Source organism: Humulus lupulus, chromosome 7, assembly GCF_963169125.1.
Source record: "Humulus lupulus chromosome 7, drHumLupu1.1, whole genome shotgun sequence".
In the NCBI taxonomy this organism is placed as follows: Eukaryota; Viridiplantae; Streptophyta; class Magnoliopsida; order Rosales; family Cannabaceae; genus Humulus; species Humulus lupulus.
Window position 1 is genome coordinate 2,419,635 of NC_084799.1, and position 24,696 is coordinate 2,444,330.

Genomic DNA, 24,696 nt, shown 5'->3' on the forward strand with positions numbered 1-24,696 from the left:
TAAAACTGATTTATCTAACTCTAAACACTAAAAACTATTTTTTTATGCAAAAAGAAAATGCAAATTATCCAACAATAAAATCTTGAAGAATAAAACCAGTCATATCTAATTATAGTTTTGTTCTGGACAATTTTAGTCATTTGTTATGTGATGTAATTAAACTTTGTATTACTCACCAAGTTGGTGAGGATATTCGATGATTAAACGAATTCCTTCTAAAAAAAATTATAGTTTTATAAATTTGAAGAATAAAAGTTTTAAAGAAACCCTAAATTCTCCATATGCATAAGTGACTGATTTTTTTGACTCTAAACATTAAACCTACTTTAAATACTATAAGTTTGCATTATAAATAATGTACCAAATGAGTTTTATGCATTGTTAGAAATTTATCTGGCCACAAGTAATGTACCAAATGAGTTTTATGCATTGTTTACATTCAACAGTAGTGAATCTGCACATTTTCGGACATATATTTGAACTTATAATAATAAGTTTGCGTTTATATCGTTCGGTGTTAATTTTGATAAAAAACTTTGTCGAAAAAATAGAGTAATATATACTTTCAGAACCTAATGACAAATCTATCACTATATCAATGACTTGTGCCCTTCAAATAGTCGTCATTCTTATCTCCAATTGTATTTTTACGACAAGGAGTATAAATTACAAAATTGAATTTCTGATTCAGACAAAATTGAGCCATCAATTGTAACCAAGCTCATCAATATTCTTCACATCAATCCTAATTCCATTTGTTCTCGTTCACTTGGAGATTTCCTTGATTTGGAAAAACAAATCATTCATATAAAAACAGATGTTGGGCTTGATTAGCGTGTATTCAATGCTCCTACACCCTCACAAGTTACAGCAATAAGGGTCGAAAATGATGATGGAGATCAACCAAGAGAAGGTAACATTCTTGTATATAACCATTTGAGGTGTTGTGCCATCCAATGTTGTGGGATTCGAAGAAGAGGATCTCTCCTATATGCGACACAAGCAACAGAGCAAAACTTGATTTGAACTGAATTTGTGTGGGTATGGAAGGATGAAGGATTGGGTCAAATTTGTGGATAAACAAATAATGACTCACCTTCAACTTGAATAATAATAAATAATCTAATAGGACACAATAATAAAATACCTCTACTAATTTTAATTAATTGTTACCCAAATTTATAATTAGGTTTATTTATGTTGTTTGGATATGAAATATTAAAAAAGATGTAGAAAAATTATATAAGAGTGAATGGTGAGGAAAGTTTGTTATTTAGTCAATATGGGACAAACTTACATTTTTATTTTTCTAATTATATAACACAATAAATAAAACTTGATAACACATTAAAACCAAAATTAATATGCAACTTAATGGTTGGTTGAAGTGTTATCTTTACAAATGCAATTTTAATATATAATATATTTCTTACTTTTTAATTTTAATAATGATTGAATTACCTTACGATGACAAAGGGGATGAGGGATATTATCCATCCAAATAAGTTTATTGTCTAACTTAAAGGCATGCTGAGTTGAAACATGGACAATTTTGTAATCATTGCGACTGAACTAAGTTAGAGAAATTTTAAAAAGTTAGACAATAAAGTTTTAATATTCATAAAAAAGAATACCAAATTCATTATAGTACATAGTAGTTATTAATAGCCAAAACAAAAGAGAGACTAAGAGTAGATAGTTTAAGCTTATAAAACGATAACTTAAGCCCAATTTAACCCTATCACAAGAGTTGCATATATCACTTATAAGCTACCAAAACAAGACAAATGAGATATGAGTGAAAATAAATTACTAACCAAATGGTTTCCCTATCCTTCATAAATGAGGCTAATTGAATAGATTTATGCTACATAGATATCCATTGGATCAAAGCCTTTGTGTGTCTACCTAGTTGATCATGAGTTTTTGTTTTTCTTTCAAACCATATGGTTCATACTACAATCAATATATATATGGAAACCATCCCTTATGTTCTATTTGTGAGTCATAAAATCACCTCCTTGAAATAAACTTTTTCATACTAAAGCCACAAAATGGACAAGAATTGTGTTAAATTAAAAATGCTCAAATGAGATATGTTAAACAATAATATATAGTTCCTTTTTTTTAACAAAAAAAAAACATATATTTAATTGTGCTCTATATGCCACCACTAGTTAGCACAAGTGGTCACCATCCCTAGGATTTGTAACCTAAGGTGAAGGATATGAATTGAACCTTTGTATATATCATACAATTATATTCACTAATATCATAATATAATTATATATATTGTCTCAATCATCGTCGTAACATGTTATGAACTAAAACTAAAATGCTATAAGGGTAAAAACTAGTTTGGACCCTGTTTTTTTACAAAAGTTACCGATCGGTCTTTGTATTTTGTTAAATGATAATTCAGATCCTGTATTTAGTAAAATAGAACAAAAGAGTAGCTTATACCTAATTTTGGTCAAAAAAATTCAATTATAAGATTAATTATTAGGTTATTAGTGATGCGATGAGTTCATAGAATTAAAGAAAGTAGTCGATGAGCTGAGAATGAAATATTATATTTAAATTGTTTTTGACCAAAATTAGGTTTAAGATACTATTTTGTTCAATTTTGTAAAACATAAGGTCCGTATTATTATTTAACAAAACAAAAGGTCCAATTAGTAACTTTTACAAAACACACCGTTTTAAAATGATCCTTAATAAGAAAATTCAAATTATGTGATCTTATCCAAATGGGCCTTATCCAAGGTGAAGCCCAACAAAGGAGGAGAGAGGCCCATAAATGGGAGGTGTACGTAGTAGGAAACGTTTACGAATCTAGGAGATTCCATTATCCCAATTATAAAAAGCGGTAACGTCACACGCACAGCACGTGACCCCCACCTCACACTCACACCACGAGCATCCTATATAAATAATATTACATCAAATATTGAATGAACTGCATTTAAATCTATTTTTCAGTTCCGCTCCTTCTTTTTTTTTCTTTTTCTCTTCGCTCACTTGAACCCTAGCTATCCCTCTCTCTCTCTAACATTCCACCACTTCACTTGCATTTTCTCTCTCTGAAATTATTTGAGTTGCAATAGGATGGAGTATGACGGTGGTCGCAAGAGAGCCAGAGTTGAAGCTTCTTTTAATGGCAATGGCGGCTTTAAGAAATCTAAGCCAGGTTCTTCTTCTTTTATATATTATAGATATATATATATATGTTTATACATACATGAATTCGATCTGTTATTCGGTCTGAGTAAGCTAGGTTTTGTTTCTCTATTTTTTGTTCGGTGGCATATGTGATGGAAAATTAAGTTGAAGTGTAGAAGATATAACCTTTTATTTATATATTGCTATAATCATTAATGGCGCCGTTGTTTGTTTCAAGTTGAATTGGTATACATTACTGTTATCATAAGCTGAGTGAGAGAGGAAGATTATATCTAAAACCCTAAAATGAAGCATTATTTTTTACTTTCTGGGGTTGTTCAAGTGGAACTTTGTAATAGGTTTTGTAATAATAATAAGAATGATATATGGTGGTGTTAAATATATTTAAAAATGTGAAGATAAATAATTCACTGTAGTTTTAACTGAGGGAAATAATTAATGTTCTCAACAGAAATGGAGTCCTTTACACATGGTATAGGAAGCAAATCGAAGCCATGCACAAAGTTTTTCAGGTTCAAATCTTAACTTATCTAAAATAAATAGTCTAATGTGATTTTCCCTATTGATAAATTCATACCAATTTAAATAAAATCTTTACACAATTTTTGCAACTAAAATATTATGATGTGGACTAATGGAATTAGCATTTAAAGCTGTGATACAGGTTGTACTCTCTGTTCTAATCGTGATAACAAAGACTATGAACAGAATACAGATACAGTTGAATGACAAGATGTAGTTCATAACTACTTGCTGCAATATATCTAAATTTAATGCAGTTGTATGGAATGCAGAAACTTATTCATCATATAATGGTCACAACTCACATGTAGTCTCTAATACAATCTTTTCAAGTAAAAGGATAGTGCTGTGGACCTACTGATTTTGCCACTAAGTTGTGTCTGTTTTGTGGAAAAAGATTGTTGTATATGTCGACTATGGAACCAGAGGAAAGGCTAAAAAAAGGAGAAAGAACGAAACAGAAAACAGAAGAAAGAAGAAAGAATAATTACACAATTTATCATGTTGTTTTGCATTCTGTGGAGTATATTTCTCAATATCTGCAATGCAGCATATAAAAGAAACAAACATAAGAGTTGTGTTCATTGTTTATCGTAGTGTTACATTTGTTTTGTTGGCAGCTTCTCTGTTTTGTTATGTTGTTTTGTTTTTGTTTTTGCCTTTTCTTGTTTTTTCATGTTATCTGATCAGAAACAATGTGGTGAGGTTTATGCCATTTTGCATTGTCTTTGAACTGTGAGGCCATGATTACATCATGCATTTAGGTCTAGGTTAAGCTATTGCACTTGTCTCATTTGAATTTTTGCTCTTGAGCTCGTTTCTTTTTGTGTGGGTGTAGAGTATGTTATTCTGAACTTTATGCCAAGGATTGTCTGATTTTTTTGTTTTGTACGCTTAGAACGTTTATATTTTTAGTTGGAATTGAGTTTGAGAAGGAAATTATAATTTCCTATTTTTACATTGACTTTGTTGTGATGATAAATATTTAACGCCTGTTTGTTTTGGTTACCTCAAACAAAATGTCTCTGTTTTACTAATTTTTTACTTGCCCACATGAGATTCAGAACACATTTAGTAAAGTTGTAAAATCTAATCAACCAGTCCTCAAGCATTTTATCCATTTTTTTTAATCAATCCAAATTCTCACTGTTATTTGCAACTTTTGAACTGACACATTTGATTCATATTTCTATGCAGTACTGCCGGGTGCCCTTTTGGTGAAGGTTGCCACTTCTTGCATTATGTTCCTGGCGGCTTGAAGACTGTGTCACATTTAATCAATGCTGGTGGCAGCCCAGCTCTTCCTCCAGCTGCTAGAAACCCTGTAGGTCCGCCGTCTTATCCAGAAGGCTCGTCTCCTCAATCTGTCAAGACCCGCTTGTGCCACAAGTTCAACTCAGCAGAAGGCTGTAAGTTTGGTGAAAAATGCCATTTTGCTCACGGAGAGTGGGAACTTGGCAAGCCAACATTACCATCCTACGAAGATCACCGCGGCAGGATGGGTGGTAGGATGGAGCCTCCTCCTCCTTCGCACGGTCTTGCAGCCAGCTTTGGAGCATCATCCACAGCCAAAATTAGTGTTGATTCTTCACTTGCCGGAGCCATCATTGGGAAAAATGGTGTGAACTCTAAACAAATATGTCGGGCCACAGGAGCAAAACTTTCGATAAGAGAGCATGAGACAGATCCCAACTTGAGGAATATTGAGCTCGAGGGAACCTTCGACCAGATTAAGCAGGCGAGTACGATGGTTCGTGAGCTCATCGTAAATGTTGGATCTTCTATGGCTGCAAATCACGTGAAGAGCCATCATGGTGGTGGTGGTGGTGGTGGTACGGGTCACTCCTCCGGCTCAGGAAGCAATTTTAGGACCAAAATATGTAATAACTTTACGAAAGGTTCATGCACATTTGGGGAGAGGTGCCACTTTGCACATGGAGCTCATGAATTGCGCAAGACTGGGATATAATTTTAATTTTTTGGTCTTCTATTTATATAGTGCCAATCTTTTCTAGGTTAAAAACTTTTGATATAGCATGTTGTATTTTTGCTTTGTTTTTTTTTTTAATTGTTCTTTGATGGTTAATGTCGCAGCTTTTTTAAGTTTATAAAGTAGGTTTTGATATTCTTGAATGATTAATTTGGTTTATTTTTCTATTCACTTGTCCTTTTTTGTTTAAAGCAAAACTTGTGTGTATTAATCATAGGCTTTTCTTCGTAAGATACATAAACAAGTTCAAAAAGATTGGAATGAGAGATGGGAGATTGGAAGGTGTGGCAATTTGACCATTCGAATTTGATGGAAATAAACTTTTATTTTGACAATTTCGTTCTAATAATTTAAGTGATTATGGGCTGAAAGAGATGTAGGGCCCACATATTAGAAAGAAGGCCCAAAAATTGGATGGCCCAACCCACATGGGGGCATAGACTCGATTGTATTGTCGTTTGGTAGTGGTTGGGGCAGGGTTTAGTGCAGGAATTTATGATCCCAAACCCAAAGGGCAACAAAAAAAGGAAAAAGCTTTTGATAGAAAGATATCGCTATTAGGCAAACAAGAAATCTCACATTTTTCTTCTTCTTCCTCTTCTCAATTTGTAAGAAAAATTCAAAATTTATCTCGCATTTTGCTATTTCATGCTCAGATTTGTATCAAAGTTTTAACTTTTTTCCATGTAGTAATAGTGTTATATTTTGCACTGATTCTTGTTTTTGATGGGCTCAGAATCTGATGGCAGCCACAGCAGCAACAGCAGCAGCCTCTGGTCTTCAGATGGCAACAGCAGCAAGACCCTGCATTTCATCATCAGGTGGAGCAATGCTTCGAACCGCCACTTACAAAGTGGCTGCATTTTCGAAGCTTTCCAGTGCTTCTCACATTTCATCCTTTGCTTCTCGCTCCTTCACCTCTTCTCCCCTTAAATTCGATAAGGCTAAGGCCTCTGCTACTGTTAAGGCTATGTCTCAAACTAGTGAAACCAGTGTTTCTGGCTTGCCTATTAATCTTAAAGGTTTGCCCTTTTCTCATGTTATTTTCTTGTAATTTGGTCTCCAATGGAATGTTATAATGGACCCTTTGATTAATGCTGGCTGGGTTTTGTTTTGTGTAGGTAAGAGGGCTTTTATTGCTGGTATTGCTGATGATAATGGCTATGGTTGGGCCATTGCAAAGGCTCTTGCTGCTGCTGGTGCTGAAATTCTTGTGGGGACTTGGGTGCCTGTGAGTTTATCTTTATTACTCCTTTTTTCTTTTTTGATTTCTTTTTGAGCTTTGGAAAATAGTTTGTGCTTAATGAATATCAATTCTCTTGTGTAGGCCTTGAACATTTTTGAATCCAGCCTTCGAAGAGGAAAATTTGATGAGTCTCGAGTGTAAGATGTTAGACCAGTTTTTATGCCTATATATAATATTATATAAATATATATATATGGAGCAACTACAAAGCATCACCAATTTTTGCAACACTGGTGCATCTTTTTTCTATTTCGGTACGTGGATAGATATAATTCTAAATTTTTTTATATGACGGTGTACATTGTAGTTATTTAAAATATCCTGCAAATTTTCAAGAAATTCTGAATAGTATATGAAGCCGAAAATAGAGTTCAAACTATCAAATTTTACACGCGTACACAACAAAGAAACAAGCACGTGTGCAACAGACAATTTAGACCATGTTTCGTTACTATAATTTATTCAGAATTTCTTAAAAATTTATAGAATATTCTAGATAGCTATAATGTACACCCTCATATAATTTTTTTTTGGGATTATAACTATTCAGGTGCCGAAATAGAAAAATGATGCAGCGGTATTGCAAAAAAGCGTGATGCATTGTAGTCGCTCCTTGTATATATATATGTATAGTGGGGTGTTTGGCAAAATAGGTTTTTTAATCTGTCTGTAATGTAAAGCCATTCTCTAAAAATTATCAAAAAGTAGGTTATTTTCACTATATTTAATCTTGCATGTCAAATGAGTTGTGAGTTATATGATGATTCAGGTTGCCAGATGGTTCTTTAATGGAGATAACTAAAGTATATCCTTTGGATGCAGTTTTTGACAACCCTGAGGATGTACCTGAAGATGTAATCTCTCTATAAAAAGTTTATGTAATAAAAAAAATCTGAAAATTGAAGAACATACATGCTCAATAAATATGTTTTCTTGCTGATGATGCAGATCAAAGCAAACAAGCGTTATGCAGGGTCTAGCAAGTGGACGGTTCAGGTATAAACCAACATCGAAAAGCCAAAGTTTTGAGGTCTTACATTCAGAAAGTATTATGTTCTTCTGAAAATTTGTAATATTTTCTGCTTGTTTGAAATGCTTTGCAGGAAGTTGCTGAGTCTGTAAAGAGTGATTTCGGCAGTATTGACATTCTTGTTCACTCACTTGCCAATGGACCAGAAGTAATAGTTACTCAAATTGTTGTATTTTTATGCTTAATTTTTTTGGGGCGCTTAACAATTTAGTAACCTCTTAATAGGTAACTAAACCTCTGCTGGAGACATCGAGGAACGGGTATCTTGCAGCATTATCTGCTTCGAGTTACTCCTATATTTCGCTACTCAAGCATTTCGTCCCAATAATTAATCCAGGCACGCTTCTTTGTTCTGTTGAGCAAGATTTTGGTTTATATTCTTAGTATGCTTGAATGTTTGGTTTTGACTTTCGTAAGTAAAATTTGTTATGTTACAGGTGGTTCTTCACTTTCTCTTACCTATATTGCTTCGGAGAAGATAATTCCTGGGTATTTTTCCATTCATTGTTCACTTTGCTATAAATGTTATCATATTATCACTTGATCACTTTTCATGCAATAATGTAATTTGGATTTTCATACTCAGATACGGTGGAGGTATGAGCTCTGCAAAAGCTGCTCTTGAAAGCGATACTCGGGTGTGTACTCTAATCCTTTCTAAATATTGTGGACTTTTTGTTCAAACTTGAAAATGCTTGTTTCTGATTAGTTATATTCTTTATTAATACTTATGTCGATTCGTTCAGGTGCTTGCTTTTGAAGCGGGTAGAAAACACAGAATTAGGGTCAACACAATCTCGGCTGGTACCTTGTCACCCTTTTTCCATAAGTCAATTTTTTGTAATTTGTCTAATATAATGTTGTAACAAATGAAGCTGTTCTTGTTGTGGTTGAAGAACTATGCTAACAGAAAAACTAAAAGCTTGCTCTTTCGTCTAATTTTAGTCTTAGTTATATTTATGTAATTTAGACACAATAACATCTTGATTTCAAACCATATTTGTATGTCTTATTAACTTTTTCTTTTATCAATGAATTCCCAGGGCCATTGAGAAGCCGTGCCGCGAAAGCAATCGGTTTCATCGACATGATGATTGACTATTCAATAGCCAATGCACCATTGCAAAAAGAACTCTCTGCAGGTAAACTCCAAACTCTTTAACTATGAACCTTTTTTTATTCCTTTATTGAAATAGTAGATTAAGGTCTCTTGAAATACATACTGAATTCCACAAAATACCGGACCGAAACAGATGAGGTAGGAAACACAGCCGCGTTCTTGGCATCGCCGTTGGCTTCTGCCATCACTGGCACTGTTATCTATGTTGACAATGGTCTTCATGCAATGGGTGTGGGAGTTGACAGTCCAATATTTAAAGATCTTAACATTCCAAAGGATGAGCATCACTAAGAGCAAATATTTCTAGTTTGAGTTTTAATAAACGGTAGCCAAAGATTTCACATTTTTGGTATCTTAGACTATAGTAGTACTATAAGAGCAAATATTTCTAGTTTGAGTTTTAATAAACGTAGCTAAAGATTCCACATTTTTGGTATCTTAGACTTTGGTAATAGGCTAGTGTAGTAGTCCTCATGTTTTGTATTGGCTTTTTCTTTTCTTTTTAATTTCTCTATTATTGGAACCATTTTTTTATAGCGAACTATTTGTGTATTTTATTAAATTTTTAACTACTTGTGAGTGAATGTTTATTTTTTAATTGGACCCAAATATTATAAGTTTAGTACATTCAATTATCTAAAAAAGAAGTGCAAGAGAAATTGTTTGGTACTTTGTTTATGTTCTTTAATTCAATATAACATTATTCAATATTATGAATTAGAATAGATAGACAATTTTATAGAAGGGTATCCTATCATGTTTCTCATAATATTTCAGCTTGGGAATATTTTGAATGTGTGATTATTTTTAATGTATCTTTTCAAGTTTAAATGACTATAGACACAAGTAGGAGCAAAAATGATGCCCTGCCTTAAAAAAAATCAATTTTATATATATATATATATACTTATAGTCACAATCCATACATATAAGCACATACCATACATACAAGTCCATACCAGTTCACAAATTAGTTCACAGCTTCCTAATTATTCTGCCATTTGTTTGTAACTTTGAGATGTGATTTTTCAGTCTTAGAAAAGATATTAACTTTGGCATCAACACTTTACCCTTTGGAATAGTTTGAATAACATTGTGAGATTACTCATCCAATATACTATTTTCACTTTACAAAAGCTATAATTTATATCAATACATTTAGTTCAATAAAGATTAGAGAACTTTACAAAATTATGGGAAAAAATAAACTATTTTTATATTTATGGGCATTAAAGTTATGCCACAAAATATGGTAATTCCAACCAAAAAAAAAGTTTAAAATATGGGAATCCCACAAAATACTATAAACAAAATACGCTCTCTCTCTCTTACTTTCCTCTTTCTCTCCATCCCTCACGTATTTCTCACGTACTCTCTCCATTTTTCTATCTCATACCGGCAAATGGACGACGTATCTCCGGTCACCGCCGACGCCATCTCCGGTTCGTATTCCTCTTCGCATTCTTCTTCGTCTTCTTCTTCTTTTTTATATTCTTCTACATCTTCTTTGTTGTTTTATATCTGTTTTTTCTTTTCTTTTCAGATCTGGTTTTCTGTTACAAATTTGGTTTTTTTTATAAATTTGTCTAAGTAACCAGTTACTATCATGATTCTGTTTTGTTTTCAGATCTAAGTTTTTTGTAGACTTAGCTGTAACCAGTTAACTTATTTAATTTCCTTCTTCATGGTTGTTTTTAAATCTGATTTTGTTTTTTAGATCTGGTTTAAGTAACCAGTTACTCTCACAATTTTATTTTATTTTTCAGATTTGAGTTTTTTTGTGGTCCTAGTTGTAACCATTATCTTATTTAATCTCATTCTTCATATGTTATTTTTAAATCTGATTTTATTTTTCAGATTTGATTTTCTTTATAAAACTACCTAAGTAATCAGCTACCTTCTTCGTTCTTCTTCTTCTTCTTGGTTATTTTTATATCTGATTTTTTTTTTCAGATGTAGTTTTTTTTGTTTTAAAGATTTGGCTAAGTAACTAGTTACTAATTAATTGATATTTTGATAGAGGTAACTAGTTACCACATTCTTCTTCTTCTTCTACTATTACTTCTTAGATTAATTTTTTTATTTTCTGAGTTTTTTTTTTTTAGGTTTGGCTGAGTTTTAATAGGGGTAACCGGTTACCTTCTTCTTCTTATTTACTGGATGTATTCTAATCTGTTTTTTTTCTTCCAAATCTGTCAGTAACTAGTTACAATTCACTCGAGTACTTGCCATAACAGTTAAAATTGATAGTAGTAACTGGTTAGTGCCACATTACTAAAAAATCTAAATTTATTTTTATAGTGGTAATCAGTTATTATTTAAAATGAAATTAAATGACATATATACATCTCCAACAATAATCCAAAACATACATATGTATAATAACATAACACAGACATCATCACCACAATTAGCGAAAGTCATTCTCATCACCTCATATTTGAATGTATATATAAAATTAATATAATAACAATAATAATACATCCATATATATATAAATGTGTACTATTTTATAATCTTATATATATGTATATACATATAAAAATAATAATAGCAATAATATATGTATATATATAATGGAAAAAATTATATGGTTTAATGTATACCATTAATTGTATATATATGTGTATATATATTATTAACTTAAATATGATTAAAAAAATATAGTAATAAAAATATCCTGTAATTAAAAAAAATTAATATTGAAATTATATGGTACATTTTAATAAAATTACAAAAATATGGGGAAAAATTCCATAAAAATATAAATAAATAAATTATGCCATACAAAACTTAAGGGGGAAAAATGCCATATTTATCAAAGTTTTTAAAAAAATCCCATAACCGTCGTACCAGAATTTAAGATTCAAACTATCAATGTACACGAGAAGAGAAGATCACATAGTCTTCTTAAGGCCTGTTTGGCATGCCCTGAAATATAAAAATAGTATTTTGAATTTAGAAAAGTTTTTAAGAGAAACAGTAACTTAAAGCTTTTTCAGGAATGACTTCTAAAAAAACACGGAAAGTTATTTTCTTATTTTAATAAATCTTTTATAATACATATTTTATCTTTATTTTTTATAATAGAAAATATAATTCAGATCTTTATCTTAAATTGTACAAATCTCTTTTATATAATAAGTGTGTAGATAACGGAAATTATTGATTTTAACGGTTTTTTATTTTTTTTAATGTTAACTTTAACAGAATATTCTTATATTTAGCAAAATATTCTTATATTTAACGGTAATTTGTAAACACTTAAACTTAAATAATTAAAATAGGATATTTCTTAGATATTTTACAATAATAATTATTTAAAAATAATAAATAATTAAAATAGGATATTTTTAGAGATCTTACAATGATAATTATTTAAAAATAATAAATAATTAAACAAATTAAAATATGATATTTTTGAGATATTTTTTAATAATAATTATTTAAAAATAATAAAATCATACGTTTTATAACTTAAATAGAATTTAATTAAATATAAACTCACTTATTAAAATAATATCATATTAAATATATAATATAATCTGCTATTAATTAGTAACAAATTACTTTTATTTAAAAACTAGCAAAAAACTTAAATTTAAAATTCACGTATAATATTTAATATTACATTAAATATATAATATATAATTTTTTATTGTCAGTCTCAAATTCAAAAACTACAACAAATATAAACTTAAACAAAAATAAATTAATTATTTAATTAAAATAAGATATTTATTTAAAATTTATATGACATTAATATAAATATTTAAAAAATAATTAATAAATTCTATAAATAAAATTAAACTGTACAGTACTTGTATCTAGCAACAGTTATAAAATACGATATATTTTTTTGTAAAAAATATTCTATCTAATTTTTCTAAAAAAAAACTACATACTATTATTTTAGTTTTTATTTTTTTTGTTATTGTTTTATATACAGAATCTATTTCTCTAGCTACATTTAGATTTTTTTCTTCTTTTAAAGAACGATTAATTTTCAAATAAATTCAGCCATAACATATATTATTATTATAAACATATATTTATGTTAAATTTGATATTTATTTTATCCTATTCTTCAACAAAGATAAAAAACTCTTCCAAAATATAAATTCTTCTAAAAGTAAAAGTTGTGACAAACCAGCCCTAAACCTATTGGAAAAGCTAATAGTTAAGCTAAAGAAAAAGTACATACATAGAAAAGGAAGGTTTTCTACTCTAGTGTTCTAAACTCATCATTTTTTAGTACATAATTTATGAACTACATGGGATCAAATATTTTAACAAAAAGGTCCCTCCACAAAAAAAAGTCCTGAAGTTGCTATAGTTAGAAGATAACCCAATATGGATGCACCATATTTACTACTCACTAATCCAAAAATATACACAAGGAGAGAATATCCCATCTAGTTTCCTAAGCCTATTCCTCAGTTTTTTTTTTTTTTCAGTTTGGTCCAATTACAGTTACCAGTGACTGTAACTGCATTGCTGTATTGCAGTCTTTGTTAGAACATACTTCAGCAACGGTTGGGCTTTGTTTTGCAACCACCACCCTGTTCCTCGAGAGGTTTTTAATCGGCGAAGCCGCCATGGGAGCCGAGAGGCCTCTGTGTGGCATCAGCTCCTCTCCAACTGGCACAAAATCCCTCATTAACTACAATTACAGAACAACTATTAGTACTGTTATGACATGTTTAATGAAAATGTAATCTAATTATTTCTAGTACAAACACTATACCTCCCAGTCCTTGAAATCAAGTCTGAAGACAAAAGAATGGTAGGTGACATCTCTTGATGCAATTGAACCAGCACCAGGACAGTTCCTTGGCCCTAATAAAACAAAGTTAAGTGACAATTAAGGAGAATCAAACAGCTAATGAAAATCATAATCTGATCAAATTAGACTTACTAACGAGTTTGCAACCATTCTCATCGACAGTTATTTCAACACGGCCATCTCTGACTAGAAAAGACAGAGCAAGCAGATTCTCAACCGTTTGTCCAAATGAAGACCTGTTCAGTACCAAACTTTCCATCACAGCTCCAGCAGGCTTCTTTTTCAAGATGTTAAACATTGTTGTTATGTCGTCGTATGTATCAGATTTTTCTTCTGCTCGAGCATCATCAAACTGTTTCACATGTACACTAGTTATGTAACTGTTGAAACACTAAAAACAATGACATAAAAACACCATTATATACAAACTTTAGATTCATACTAACTTGCCCATGTCCTTTTTCCCAACTAAGTTTGGACTAAACATATCACTTTTAAAGTTAAAACTTTACCTTCTCAGGTCGAGCAATTTCAGTTGGCTTCGTACGTTTTCTATTACTCCTAGGCTTTTTCCTTATTTCATCCATAGTTGGTATCTTTAAGAAACAGTTCTTCATAGCTTGATTACTCATTGGTCCAATCCTTAAGAAATAACAGAAAATAAGCACAGAGATTCATATTATTTCTAGACTTAATCGATATACATTATATATATATATATATGTATGTACGTATAACTCACATGGTGGTAGAGCCAAAAGCCTTCATGAAAATGGGAGAAACAGCTAAACCAACACCATTCCAATCAAGTTCAGAGGAGCTTTTTCTGAAATGTCTGAACAAAAATGTGATGAAATCAGATGGAGTAACGCCACCGATCGAATGTGACTTGGCAGATGTTGCAAGGGCATTAGCAAGCCCCAACAATGCTTCACCATCGGCAACTTGCTCCCTTGGCTTCTGAACTGAAAACCCACCAAGAAAAAACCCTTATTTTCTCAGCAGCCAAACAAATATAGAATCCAAGTTTCAGAAACTGAATGGGTTCGTACCTTCACGGAATAAGGTTTCCACTTCATCGACAATCACATCGAACTTCTCCGATTCTGGTCTCACTAGCTCATCTTTTTTGGCTGCATTAACATCAACAATAAAAAAAAAATCATAAACTTAAAACGACATACACACACACATATATATATACATGTATATAAGAATATAACAATCGTTAGTTAGTTATGGTAGTTACCTTGGATTTTCTTGACGACGACGAGATACTTGGAACAAAGCTCTCGACTCTGCTCAGAAGTGGGAAGAGTTTCCACTTTGAGACGCTTGAGTTGGGGTCTCGCCATTTTCTTCAAAAGAAAGAACTTCTGCAGAGAAAGAGAAGAAAGCTTTGATTTTTATTTAGAAAGAAGAAGAAGAGTCATTTTCCCGCCTAAACCATTTTTTTCATTTTTTTTATTTACTTAATTGCTCAACAAGTAATGACAGTTAAAAATAATATTTTATTTCCCTCTTAAATCATTGCTTTTTTTTTTTTGACAAAAAATAATAATTGTACAATATAGAAAATTGTACTAAAAAATTGTTTTTTAGTACAATAAAGTAGAAAAAAAATATTATTTTTAAGTACACTTATGCAAATACCATTTTTTAATAAAGATGGTATATTTGTAATCATTTGAAAAAAAATTAATCTTTTATAAATGGTTTTGTTTAATCAAATAAAGGTCGATTTTTTTTATATATAAAGTTGACTATTTTCATGATTTTTTTGTGTGAAATTTATAATTATATTACCTTTCCATAATACGTAAATAATAATAAATAAAATTAAATTGTAAAGAATGTCCAATGTGGAACTAAATAGGTTAAATAGTGGCCAATAATATTAAGGCTTGTAATATTGATCATGAGACGATAACACAATTCGAAAACGATACGAAATTAGCTTATTTGGGTTTAGTATAAAGATGTACGAGTCAAAATATGTTAAACCTAATTATATACGATTAAATTTCAAATTAAAACCAGATTAACTCGCTAAATCCAAAATTAACATGTTTAACACGATTAAGTATAGATTACTAAACAGTTCATATAAGTCAATCTAAATTTACCCTATTTATTAATATATTTATGATATATTTACTATATTCATTTAAAAATTAAACATTTAAAGAGTATAATAATACTCTTTTTTTTTTTTGAGATTTTATGACTATATAATGTTGTATTTATATCTTATATTTTGAATATTGGATTTATATTTTTAATTTTGAGTTGATTACATATGTTAAAATTAACCTATGTAACATATAAATATATGTTATATAAGTTAAAATGACTAGTTTGAACATGTTTTATCATTTTTATTTTATATATGTGGGTTAAATAAGTTATAAATAGATCCAAAATATAAACATATCATGTAAGATTAACACGACATGGATATGACATGTTTAAATATTGTGTTAAATGTGTCATATCATAAGTTAATCTGTTTATAACTGTCAGTTTTATATTTATGACACATTATTTAATCATATCGTGTCGAAATCATGTTGACCCGAAACACAAGACGATAACACAAATTGACAGTCTAAATAATATCTTTGGTGTGAAAACAACAAGAAGATAAGTTACGGTATTATATACTAAGAAAATATTTTTAAGAGCTTCCATATAAATTCGGGCAAAAATGGTATAGACTAAGCAATAATTACAATTTAAATGAGGGCTTTGAACAAATCATTTTTTTTTAAAAAGGAAATAAATAATTTTTCGGTCATATATAAAACATAAAAGTAAATGCTTTAATTTCAAATGGATAAATAATAACAAAATATTCCGTTTTGTTTTCACTAAATTACACAATTCACTTTATTTTTTGCAAATTATAAATAAATAATTATTCACTTTAATTTTTGGAAATTATAAAATTATCCTTCATAATTTATTTGAAGCTAAATTCATTATCATGTCAAAAATTACTCAAATGTAAAACTAAAAAAAGACATAAATGCTATTGTGAAATTATAAAAATCCCAACTTTAAAGAGAAAAACGAAAAAAAAAACAAAACGCTTGCCTACCACTTTCTTATTCTTATTTTCTAGTGAAAAGATTATTAAAAAAAATGTGATATTGTTCTAATAATTGGATTTTGGACATTTCAAACTGGAGAAGCACTGTTCAAGTGAGCTAAGATGATCAAGTTATTTAAAGTGTTGAGTTAAATTGAGTGCTTTTGAAAGTGCAAGCATAGATTAAGCTCTTCTATTCTAGTGTTCTAAAATCATTTGACTATATAATTTATGTATCAAGTGGGATCAAATGGTTCAACAAAAAGGACTCTCCACAAAAAACAGGTTAGAAAATAACTCAATATGAATGGACTATATTTAAAGACTCACTAAAACAAAATACAAAAAAGGAGAGAAGATCCCATAGTTTTCTAAGCATATTCCACAGTTTTTTCAGTTTGGTCCAATTACACGCTACAACAATTTTGACATTCAATAACTCCCTACAATGTCTTACATTAATGGTGTAAGATATTAAAAATTATGAGGGATTTTAAATGTCTTATTTTGGAAAATATTGAAATTTTTTATTAATTACTAAAATTGTAAGACATTAAAAGTACAAAGAGACGTTGAAAATTGGGGGTCTAAACACATGTCTGTGGGGACATTCAACATCTCTCAGTGGGAGAGGTTGAAAGTCCACATTTTTTGACACCTTTCAACCTCTCCCACTATGAGACGTGGGATAAACGTGAGATGTCCCTCACCTCTCCTATTAAAAGATGTGAAATATATACTTATAATGACTCCATCCACAATGTCTCCGCCCCAGGAGATCCCAAATAAAGTCATAATACCCATATTTTGTTGTAGTGACAGTTACCAATGATTATATAGTAACTGTATTGCTGTGTTGAAGTCTTTGTAACCACAACCCTATTCCTTGCGAGGCTAATCGGCAAATCCACCATGGGAGCTGGGAGGCTTCTGTGTGGCATCAACTCCTCTCCAACTGTTACTACATTCTTCATTAACTGTAATTACACAACAAGAAAAATTCAAACTTGACATTTAAATTTTTTATTAATTACTAAAATTGTAAGACATTAAAAGTGCAGGAAGACGTTGAAAATTGAGGGTCTAAACACGTGTCTGTGGGGACATCCAATGTCTCTCAGTAGGAGAGGTTGAAAGTCAGCGTTTTTTGACACCTTTCAACCTCTTTCATTGGGAGACGTGAGATATACACTTATCATGACTCTACCTACAATATCTCCCCCCACAGGAGATCCCAAATAAAGTCATAATACCCATATTTTGTTGTAGTGAAAGTTACCAATGATTGTTTTGTAATTGCATTGCTGTGTTGAAGTCTTTGTTAGATACACTTATAATGACATTAGGAGACGTGAGATATATACTTATAATGACTCTCCTATTGGAAGACGGGAGATATACACTTATGGTGACTCCACCTACAATGTCTCCCCCACAGAAGATCCCAATTAAAATAAGAGTTTATACTTTTTTGGACCCTGTGTTTTTTCCCATTACCTGTTTGGACCCTGTGTTTTGAAAAATTACTTTTTGGACCCTATGTTTTGTAAAATAGTTAAAATAGAACCCCAATCTCAATTTTGATGAAGAAAAAATTGAATATAACAACATAGTTTTTAAGCAGAATTATTTTATTTTTGTTCTGAAATATTAGTTTGGTAGATTATTTGTGATTTTAATTGAAAAAACATTGACCAAAATCGGGTTTAAGGTTCTATTTTAACCATTTTACAAAACATAAGGTCCAAAAAGTAATTTGTCAAAACACAGAGTCCAAACAAATAATGGAAAAAAACACCGCGCCCAAAAAAATATAAACCCATAAAATAATAACACCCCTATTTTGTTGTAGGGACAGTTAACAATGATTGTATTGTAACTGCATTGCTGTGTTGAAGTCTTTGTTAGAACAAACTTCCACCACTGTTGGTGTTTCACCAACTACAACCCTATTCCTTGCGAGGCTAATCGGCAAATCCTCCATGGGAGCTGGGAGGCTTCTGAGTGGCATCAACTCCTCTCCAACTGTTACTACATTTCTTCATTAACTGTAATTACACAACAAGAAAAATTCAAACTTGAGAGCTATATATATATACAGTTGTGGTCATTAAATTAAGACCTATAAACTATACCTTCCAGCCCAAGAAATCAAGGATGGTAGTTGACATTTCTTGAGGCAGATAAAGCTGCATTAGGATGGTTCCTTGGCCCTGAAAGAAGAGGTGGATAAAACAGCAAATGATTGTTAAAATCTGATATGAGTAAAGTCACAAACTAGTTGGGAACCATTTGCAACAACAGTTATTTCAACACAGCCATCTCTGACTAGAAATTAGGGGTGAGCATTGGTCGGTTTGGGCGGTTTTTTCACAACAAAATATCCAGAATTCGGTTTTCGGTCCGGATTGGTGCAATCCAAAAACCGACTGAACCAAACCAGTTTAAAAAAAAACCGACCGTTTTGGACCGCGGTTTGGTCGGTTAAACCGACCAAACCGAATTGATTATTGTTTTTTTTTTTTTGAAAGTTTTAGTTAAAAAATTAAAAATTTTGGATTGTTGGAATTCATTTTTGTGCATTTTTAAAACATAAATATATAGAACATAATTACATTTACAAATTTTAAAGTTTGAAACATAATTAAAAATCCATAATTAAAAGTACAAATTTTAAAAAATTTAATAATTAATAATTATATAATATTATATTATTATTTTATTATGTTCGGTCGGTTTCGGTTTTATTGGTCGGTTCACCCAAAATTTCAAAACCGACCGAACAGTGGCGTGGCGGTTTGCACCGTCGGCGGTTTTTTCGGTTTTCGGTTTAAACGGTTTTGGTTTTTTCGGTGTTCAGTAGGTCAATGTACACGATTTTTTCGGTTTTTCGAATTTTATGCTCAGCCCTACTAGAAATGACAGAGCAAGTAGATTCTCAACTGTTTGTCCAAATGAAGACCTCAGCTCAGGGCTTCTTTTTCAAGATGTTATACACATTGTTGATATGTCAGTCGTTTGTATCAGTGTTTTCTTCTGTTCGAGGAGCATCATTAAACTGATACACATGAACACTAGTTATGTAAGTAAGGAACATATTCACTAAAAACAGTGACATTAATTATCCATGCCCTCCTCCTAGTTCCTTTTAAAGACACAGATTACACCAATAAATGATAAGTTTTGATTCATACTAACTTACCCGTCAAAAGAGTAAGACATATCACTTTATCAAAAGTAAATAGTTATACCACTTTGCCTTCTCATGTCGAGTAGTTTGATCTGTTGGTCTCGTATTCTTTCTTAGTGATGCACACCGGGTAGGAAATCGGTGGGGAGTGTTCACCCGTTTCCGTTCCTATTTATATTTTTAATCCCCATTCTTTGTCCCATCCACGCTTATTCTCCGTCAGGGGCAAGCTAGAACGAGAACTATTTATTTAAAAAATAAATTTTAAATTAAAATTATAAAATAAAAATTTAAAATATTTCACAATATCTATTATTTAAAATATTAAACATTATACTAAATAAAATTTAAGATACTAAAAAAAATTACTACTATACTACAATAAAAATATAAAATATTACAAAAATATATAAAAGTTTAAACGGGGCGAGGAGTGCTATCTCCGTTTCCGCCCAATTTAACATTCAGGAAATGAAAATTATTCCCGTCCCCGTCCCGTTCCTTATTTAGAAGGTGATTCTCCGATCCAATAGGGGCGGATCCTTGCAGGGCCCGTCCCCATGAAGAAAATGTACATACCTATTCTTTCTATAATATCTAGGTTTCTTCATGACTTCATCAATTGTTGGTATTTTTGAGAAACACTTCTTCATGGAAGCTTCATTATCCATTGGTCCAACCCTTGAGAAATAACAGAATATAATCACAGAGATTCATATTACTTCTAGCCTTAATCAATACATATATATAGGGTAATTCTTTGGCAGGGCCTTCTAAAAGAGCCCTACCGTAGGGCTCTTTTGTGTTTCTTCACCTTTGAACAGTTTTCGACGCGATTTTTTTTTATGACTATGTATATTGTAATTATTTAAAGCATCCTACAAATTTTCAGAAAATTTGGAATAATTTACAGTGTCGAAAACAGATTATTGCAGGCATGACTAATTTTTTTACGCGCGTGGAAAATGACATGTTTGAACTTAGTTTTCGGCAATGTAAATTATTCTGAATTTTCTGAAAATTTGCAAGATGCTCTAAATAACTACAATATACATAGTCATAAAAAAAAATCGCGCCGAAATCTGTTCAAAGGTTGAGAAACACAAAAGAGTCCTACGGTAGGGCTTTCATCCTCTATATATATATATATATATTATATATATAAATATCTGGCATGGTGTAGAGCCAAAAGCCTCCGTGAAAATGGGAGAAACAGTTAAACCAATACCATTCCAATCAAGTTCGGAAGGGGTTTTTTTTGAAATTTTCAAACAAAGATGTGAATGAATAAAGTCAATAGGGGCAAAACCACCTATCGATGTTGACTTAGCAGATGTTTCAAGGATTTTAGCTTAACCCCAACAACGCTTCAAAATCAGCCATTACATCTCTTGTTTTCCAAACTGAAAACCCTACAAAAAAAAAAATGTAATGACAAAACACAGAAAAAGTGAGAAACTACAAAATATCTTACTTTTTAAGGTTTATTATTTTTTGGATCTTATGTTTTGTCTTATTATCTGTTTGGACTTTGTATTTTGATAAATTATTTTTTGGACCCTATGTTTTGTAAAATGGTTAAAATATAACCCTAGACTTAATTTTGATGAAAAAAAATTGAATATAACAACACAATTTTTAAGCTGAATAATTTTATTTTTGTACTGAATTGTTAGTTTGGTAAATTATTTGTGATTTTAGTTGAGAAAACATTGACCAAAATTGGGTTTAGGGTTCTATTTTAACCATTTTATAAAACATAGAATCCAAAAAGTAATTTGTCAAAACACAAAGTCCAAACCGGTAATGAGAAAAAACACAGAGTTGAAAAAAAGATATAACCATACTTTTAATCGCAATATTTATGACTAAAAATGACAATTTTATTACTAAAAACTCCTTCACTAAAAGTATTAATCATAAAAATGAAATACTACTTTTGAGTAGTCACAACAAAATAAAGCTTATTTCCTCTAACACCCAAACAAGGATAAAGTTCAAATTTGAGATATTGAATAAATACCTTGACCTTGACCTTGACCTTGACGGTATAATGTTCCAATTCAGCTACGATCGCATTGAACTTTTCGGATGGTCTCAATAACTCATATTTTCCTCTATAATAACAATTAAAATACAAAAAAATTATAAATTTAACATGAAATTCATACATATAAACATATATTAATCGTTGCTGTGCTTGGAAAGTAGGCCTCCCGGAGTGTGGTGAGTGGACTCGGACTCGCAATGACGATGATGATGATGATGATGATGATGATGAGTTTCCACTCGTTGGTGCTTGAATATGCGGTCATGGCTACTAGGGGTGTTCGTGGCACGGTTAGTGTGGTTTTTCTCTATATTTTTTAACAGCACCACATATATGGTTTGAATAATTTTTTAAACTGCAACCCGCACCGCATAGACCTCAAACAGCACCGCATGCGGTGCGGTTTTGACAGTTTATACATATAGCCAAATAATTTAACAATTAAATATTATAATTGAGAAAGATTCATAATAAATCTCATAACTATGAAGTGTTTATTAAATTAATTAAATGTACAACAAGTTAATAAACTTTAAGCAAAACAATAAAAATATAACAAACTAATAAAAAATAAAAAATAAAAAATGTAATATAAAAGTAAATATTATTTTAATTAAGGATGAATATCTTTAGATTGAAATAGAATATGTGTTAGCATCCTATGAAACATTATATTTTTTTTTTAGATATTGTGTATATTATATTATACATGTAGTAAAATTGAAAAATAATAAAATAAAAAAATTAAAATATATAATGATGCGCTGCGATGTGGTTTGAACCGCATTTATAAAATTTAAAACTGCAAACCGCACCACACTGTGCAGTTTGGCAAAAATACAAACCACAACTGCACCGTGAAGGGTTCTAAACTGCAAATTGCGGTACGGTGTAGTGTGGTGTGAGCGGTTTGTGCGGTTTTATAAACACCCCTAATGGCTACCCATATCTTTCAAAAGATTTTGTCAGAGAAAGGTGTGATCTTTTTTTTTTTTTTGAAACAGAGGATGGGTTTTTATAATTATTATTTTTTATAATTTATAATTTGAAAGATTTCAGTTTTTATAATTTATTTTATTTTTGTATGTAGATTGATATATATTTTACAGTTTTCCTGAAAAAATTATTATTTTATTTTTAGTACCAGAAAGAAAAATACATTGTTTTTTTTTAATTATAAAAATACCATTCTTTGTGCACTTCGAACAAGTTTGATAGATAGTATATTTCTAATCATTTGAAAAAGCTGAATCTTTTGTTCAATCAAATAAAGGTCGAATTTTTTTTTCATATAAGTTTTGACGATCTTCATGATATTTTGTGAAATTTTCAATAATATTATCTTAACATAAAACATAATAATAATAATAAAATGAAATTGTTTTAAAGAATGTCCAATGTCAAACCGATAATGTTAAATAATATGATAAGTTACGGCTTTATACTAGAGGGAATTACACAAAATATGAGTTTTTTTTTTTAGTTTGAAAAATATGGCACTTTTTTTTCTCAAGTTTTTTATGGCATATTTTTCTTGTTTATATTTTTATGGGAGTTTTTTCCTTTATACTTGTACTATTTTATTTGTGTATCATATTTTATTTTTTATATATTTTTAGTAGCTAGTTTTAATATGTTTTGAGATTATTTTTATAATTTTAATCTATTTTTATTATTTTATATCATTCACATTTTATAAAACATTTTTCATCACCATGATTTTTATTCCCATTTATTCTTCTTTTCTTCTATTTCTTATATTTTTTTTTTAGTGATGTGTGGTAACTGGTTACAACTATAAAAATAATTATGATTTTTTTTAGTAATGTACCATTATCAAAATATCAGCTGAATTGTAACTGGTTACTTAGTAAGATTTAAAAAAAAAAAACTAAAATGATCGTGAAGGTAACTGGTTACAGTTAGGTTTGAAAAAACAAAATAAATATGAAAAAAAAGAACAAGTTGCGATGGTAACAGGTTACTTAGCCTAACATGGAAAAAAATAAGACCCGAACAAAAATCTAAATTAATCATAATCGTAACTGGTTATAGCTAGGTTTGAAAAAAAATCAGATAAAAAAAAAAAAAAACAGTCGTCATGGAACCTTGTTACTTATTCATGTGTGAAAATAAAATAAGATCTAAACAAAAAAATATATTAATTGTTATTGTAACTAATAACAACTAGGTCTAAAAAAAATTAGATATATATATAAAAATAATCAAGCGTCATGGTACCTGATTACTTAAACGGATTTTGAAGAAAAAAAAAATCTAGAAATCATAAGAGATCGTAACAATAATCGGTTACAGTTAGGTCTAAAAGAAAAAAATTAAATAGGAGGTGCAAAATCATATTTGAAATAGCGAAATCATATGCGAAAAATAAAAAAATAATAAGAATAAAACCACATTTGAAGAAGAAGAAGAACCAAAGGGGTGGATGTGCGTCGCCGTCAAGGGTAGGGTCAGAGGTGCGTTACCG

At 30.4% G+C, this 24,696-nt stretch overlaps 3 protein-coding genes across 3 annotated transcripts; 2 read left to right on the forward strand and 1 right to left on the reverse strand.

Moving 5' to 3' along the window:
- The first annotated feature begins 2,967 nt into the window (after positions 1-2,967).
- On the forward strand, positions 2,968-5,862 carry LOC133790302 (zinc finger CCCH domain-containing protein 14-like). The gene is made up of 3 exons (XM_062227905.1): positions 2,968-3,190; positions 3,635-3,695; positions 4,903-5,862. The coding sequence occupies exons 1-3, from the start codon at positions 3,109-3,111 to the stop codon at positions 5,672-5,674; spliced, it is 915 nt and encodes a 304-aa protein (XP_062083889.1). The 5' UTR covers positions 2,968-3,108; the 3' UTR covers positions 5,675-5,862.
- A 286-nt stretch (positions 5,863-6,148) lies between these two features.
- Positions 6,149-9,689, forward strand: LOC133790301 (enoyl-[acyl-carrier-protein] reductase [NADH], chloroplastic-like). The gene is made up of 13 exons (XM_062227904.1): positions 6,149-6,303; positions 6,432-6,717; positions 6,817-6,926; positions 7,023-7,078; positions 7,711-7,795; positions 7,890-7,937; positions 8,045-8,119; positions 8,197-8,308; positions 8,409-8,460; positions 8,558-8,609; positions 8,718-8,775; positions 9,015-9,113; positions 9,225-9,689. Exons 2-13 carry the CDS (start codon positions 6,438-6,440, stop codon positions 9,380-9,382), a joined length of 1,185 nt encoding a protein of 394 aa, XP_062083888.1. The 5' UTR covers positions 6,149-6,303; positions 6,432-6,437; the 3' UTR covers positions 9,383-9,689.
- Positions 9,690-13,177: 3,488 nt separating this feature from the next.
- LOC133789612 (non-structural maintenance of chromosomes element 4 homolog A-like) lies at positions 13,178-15,232 on the reverse strand. The gene is made up of 7 exons (XM_062227405.1): positions 15,127-15,232; positions 14,930-15,010; positions 14,620-14,842; positions 14,390-14,519; positions 14,010-14,268; positions 13,839-13,930; positions 13,178-13,754 (listed from the first exon to the last, which is right to left on the reverse strand). The coding sequence occupies exons 1-7, from the start codon at positions 15,230-15,232 to the stop codon at positions 13,545-13,547; spliced, it is 1,101 nt and encodes a 366-aa protein (XP_062083389.1). The 3' UTR covers positions 13,178-13,544.
- Positions 15,233-24,696: the final 9,464 nt, after the last annotated feature.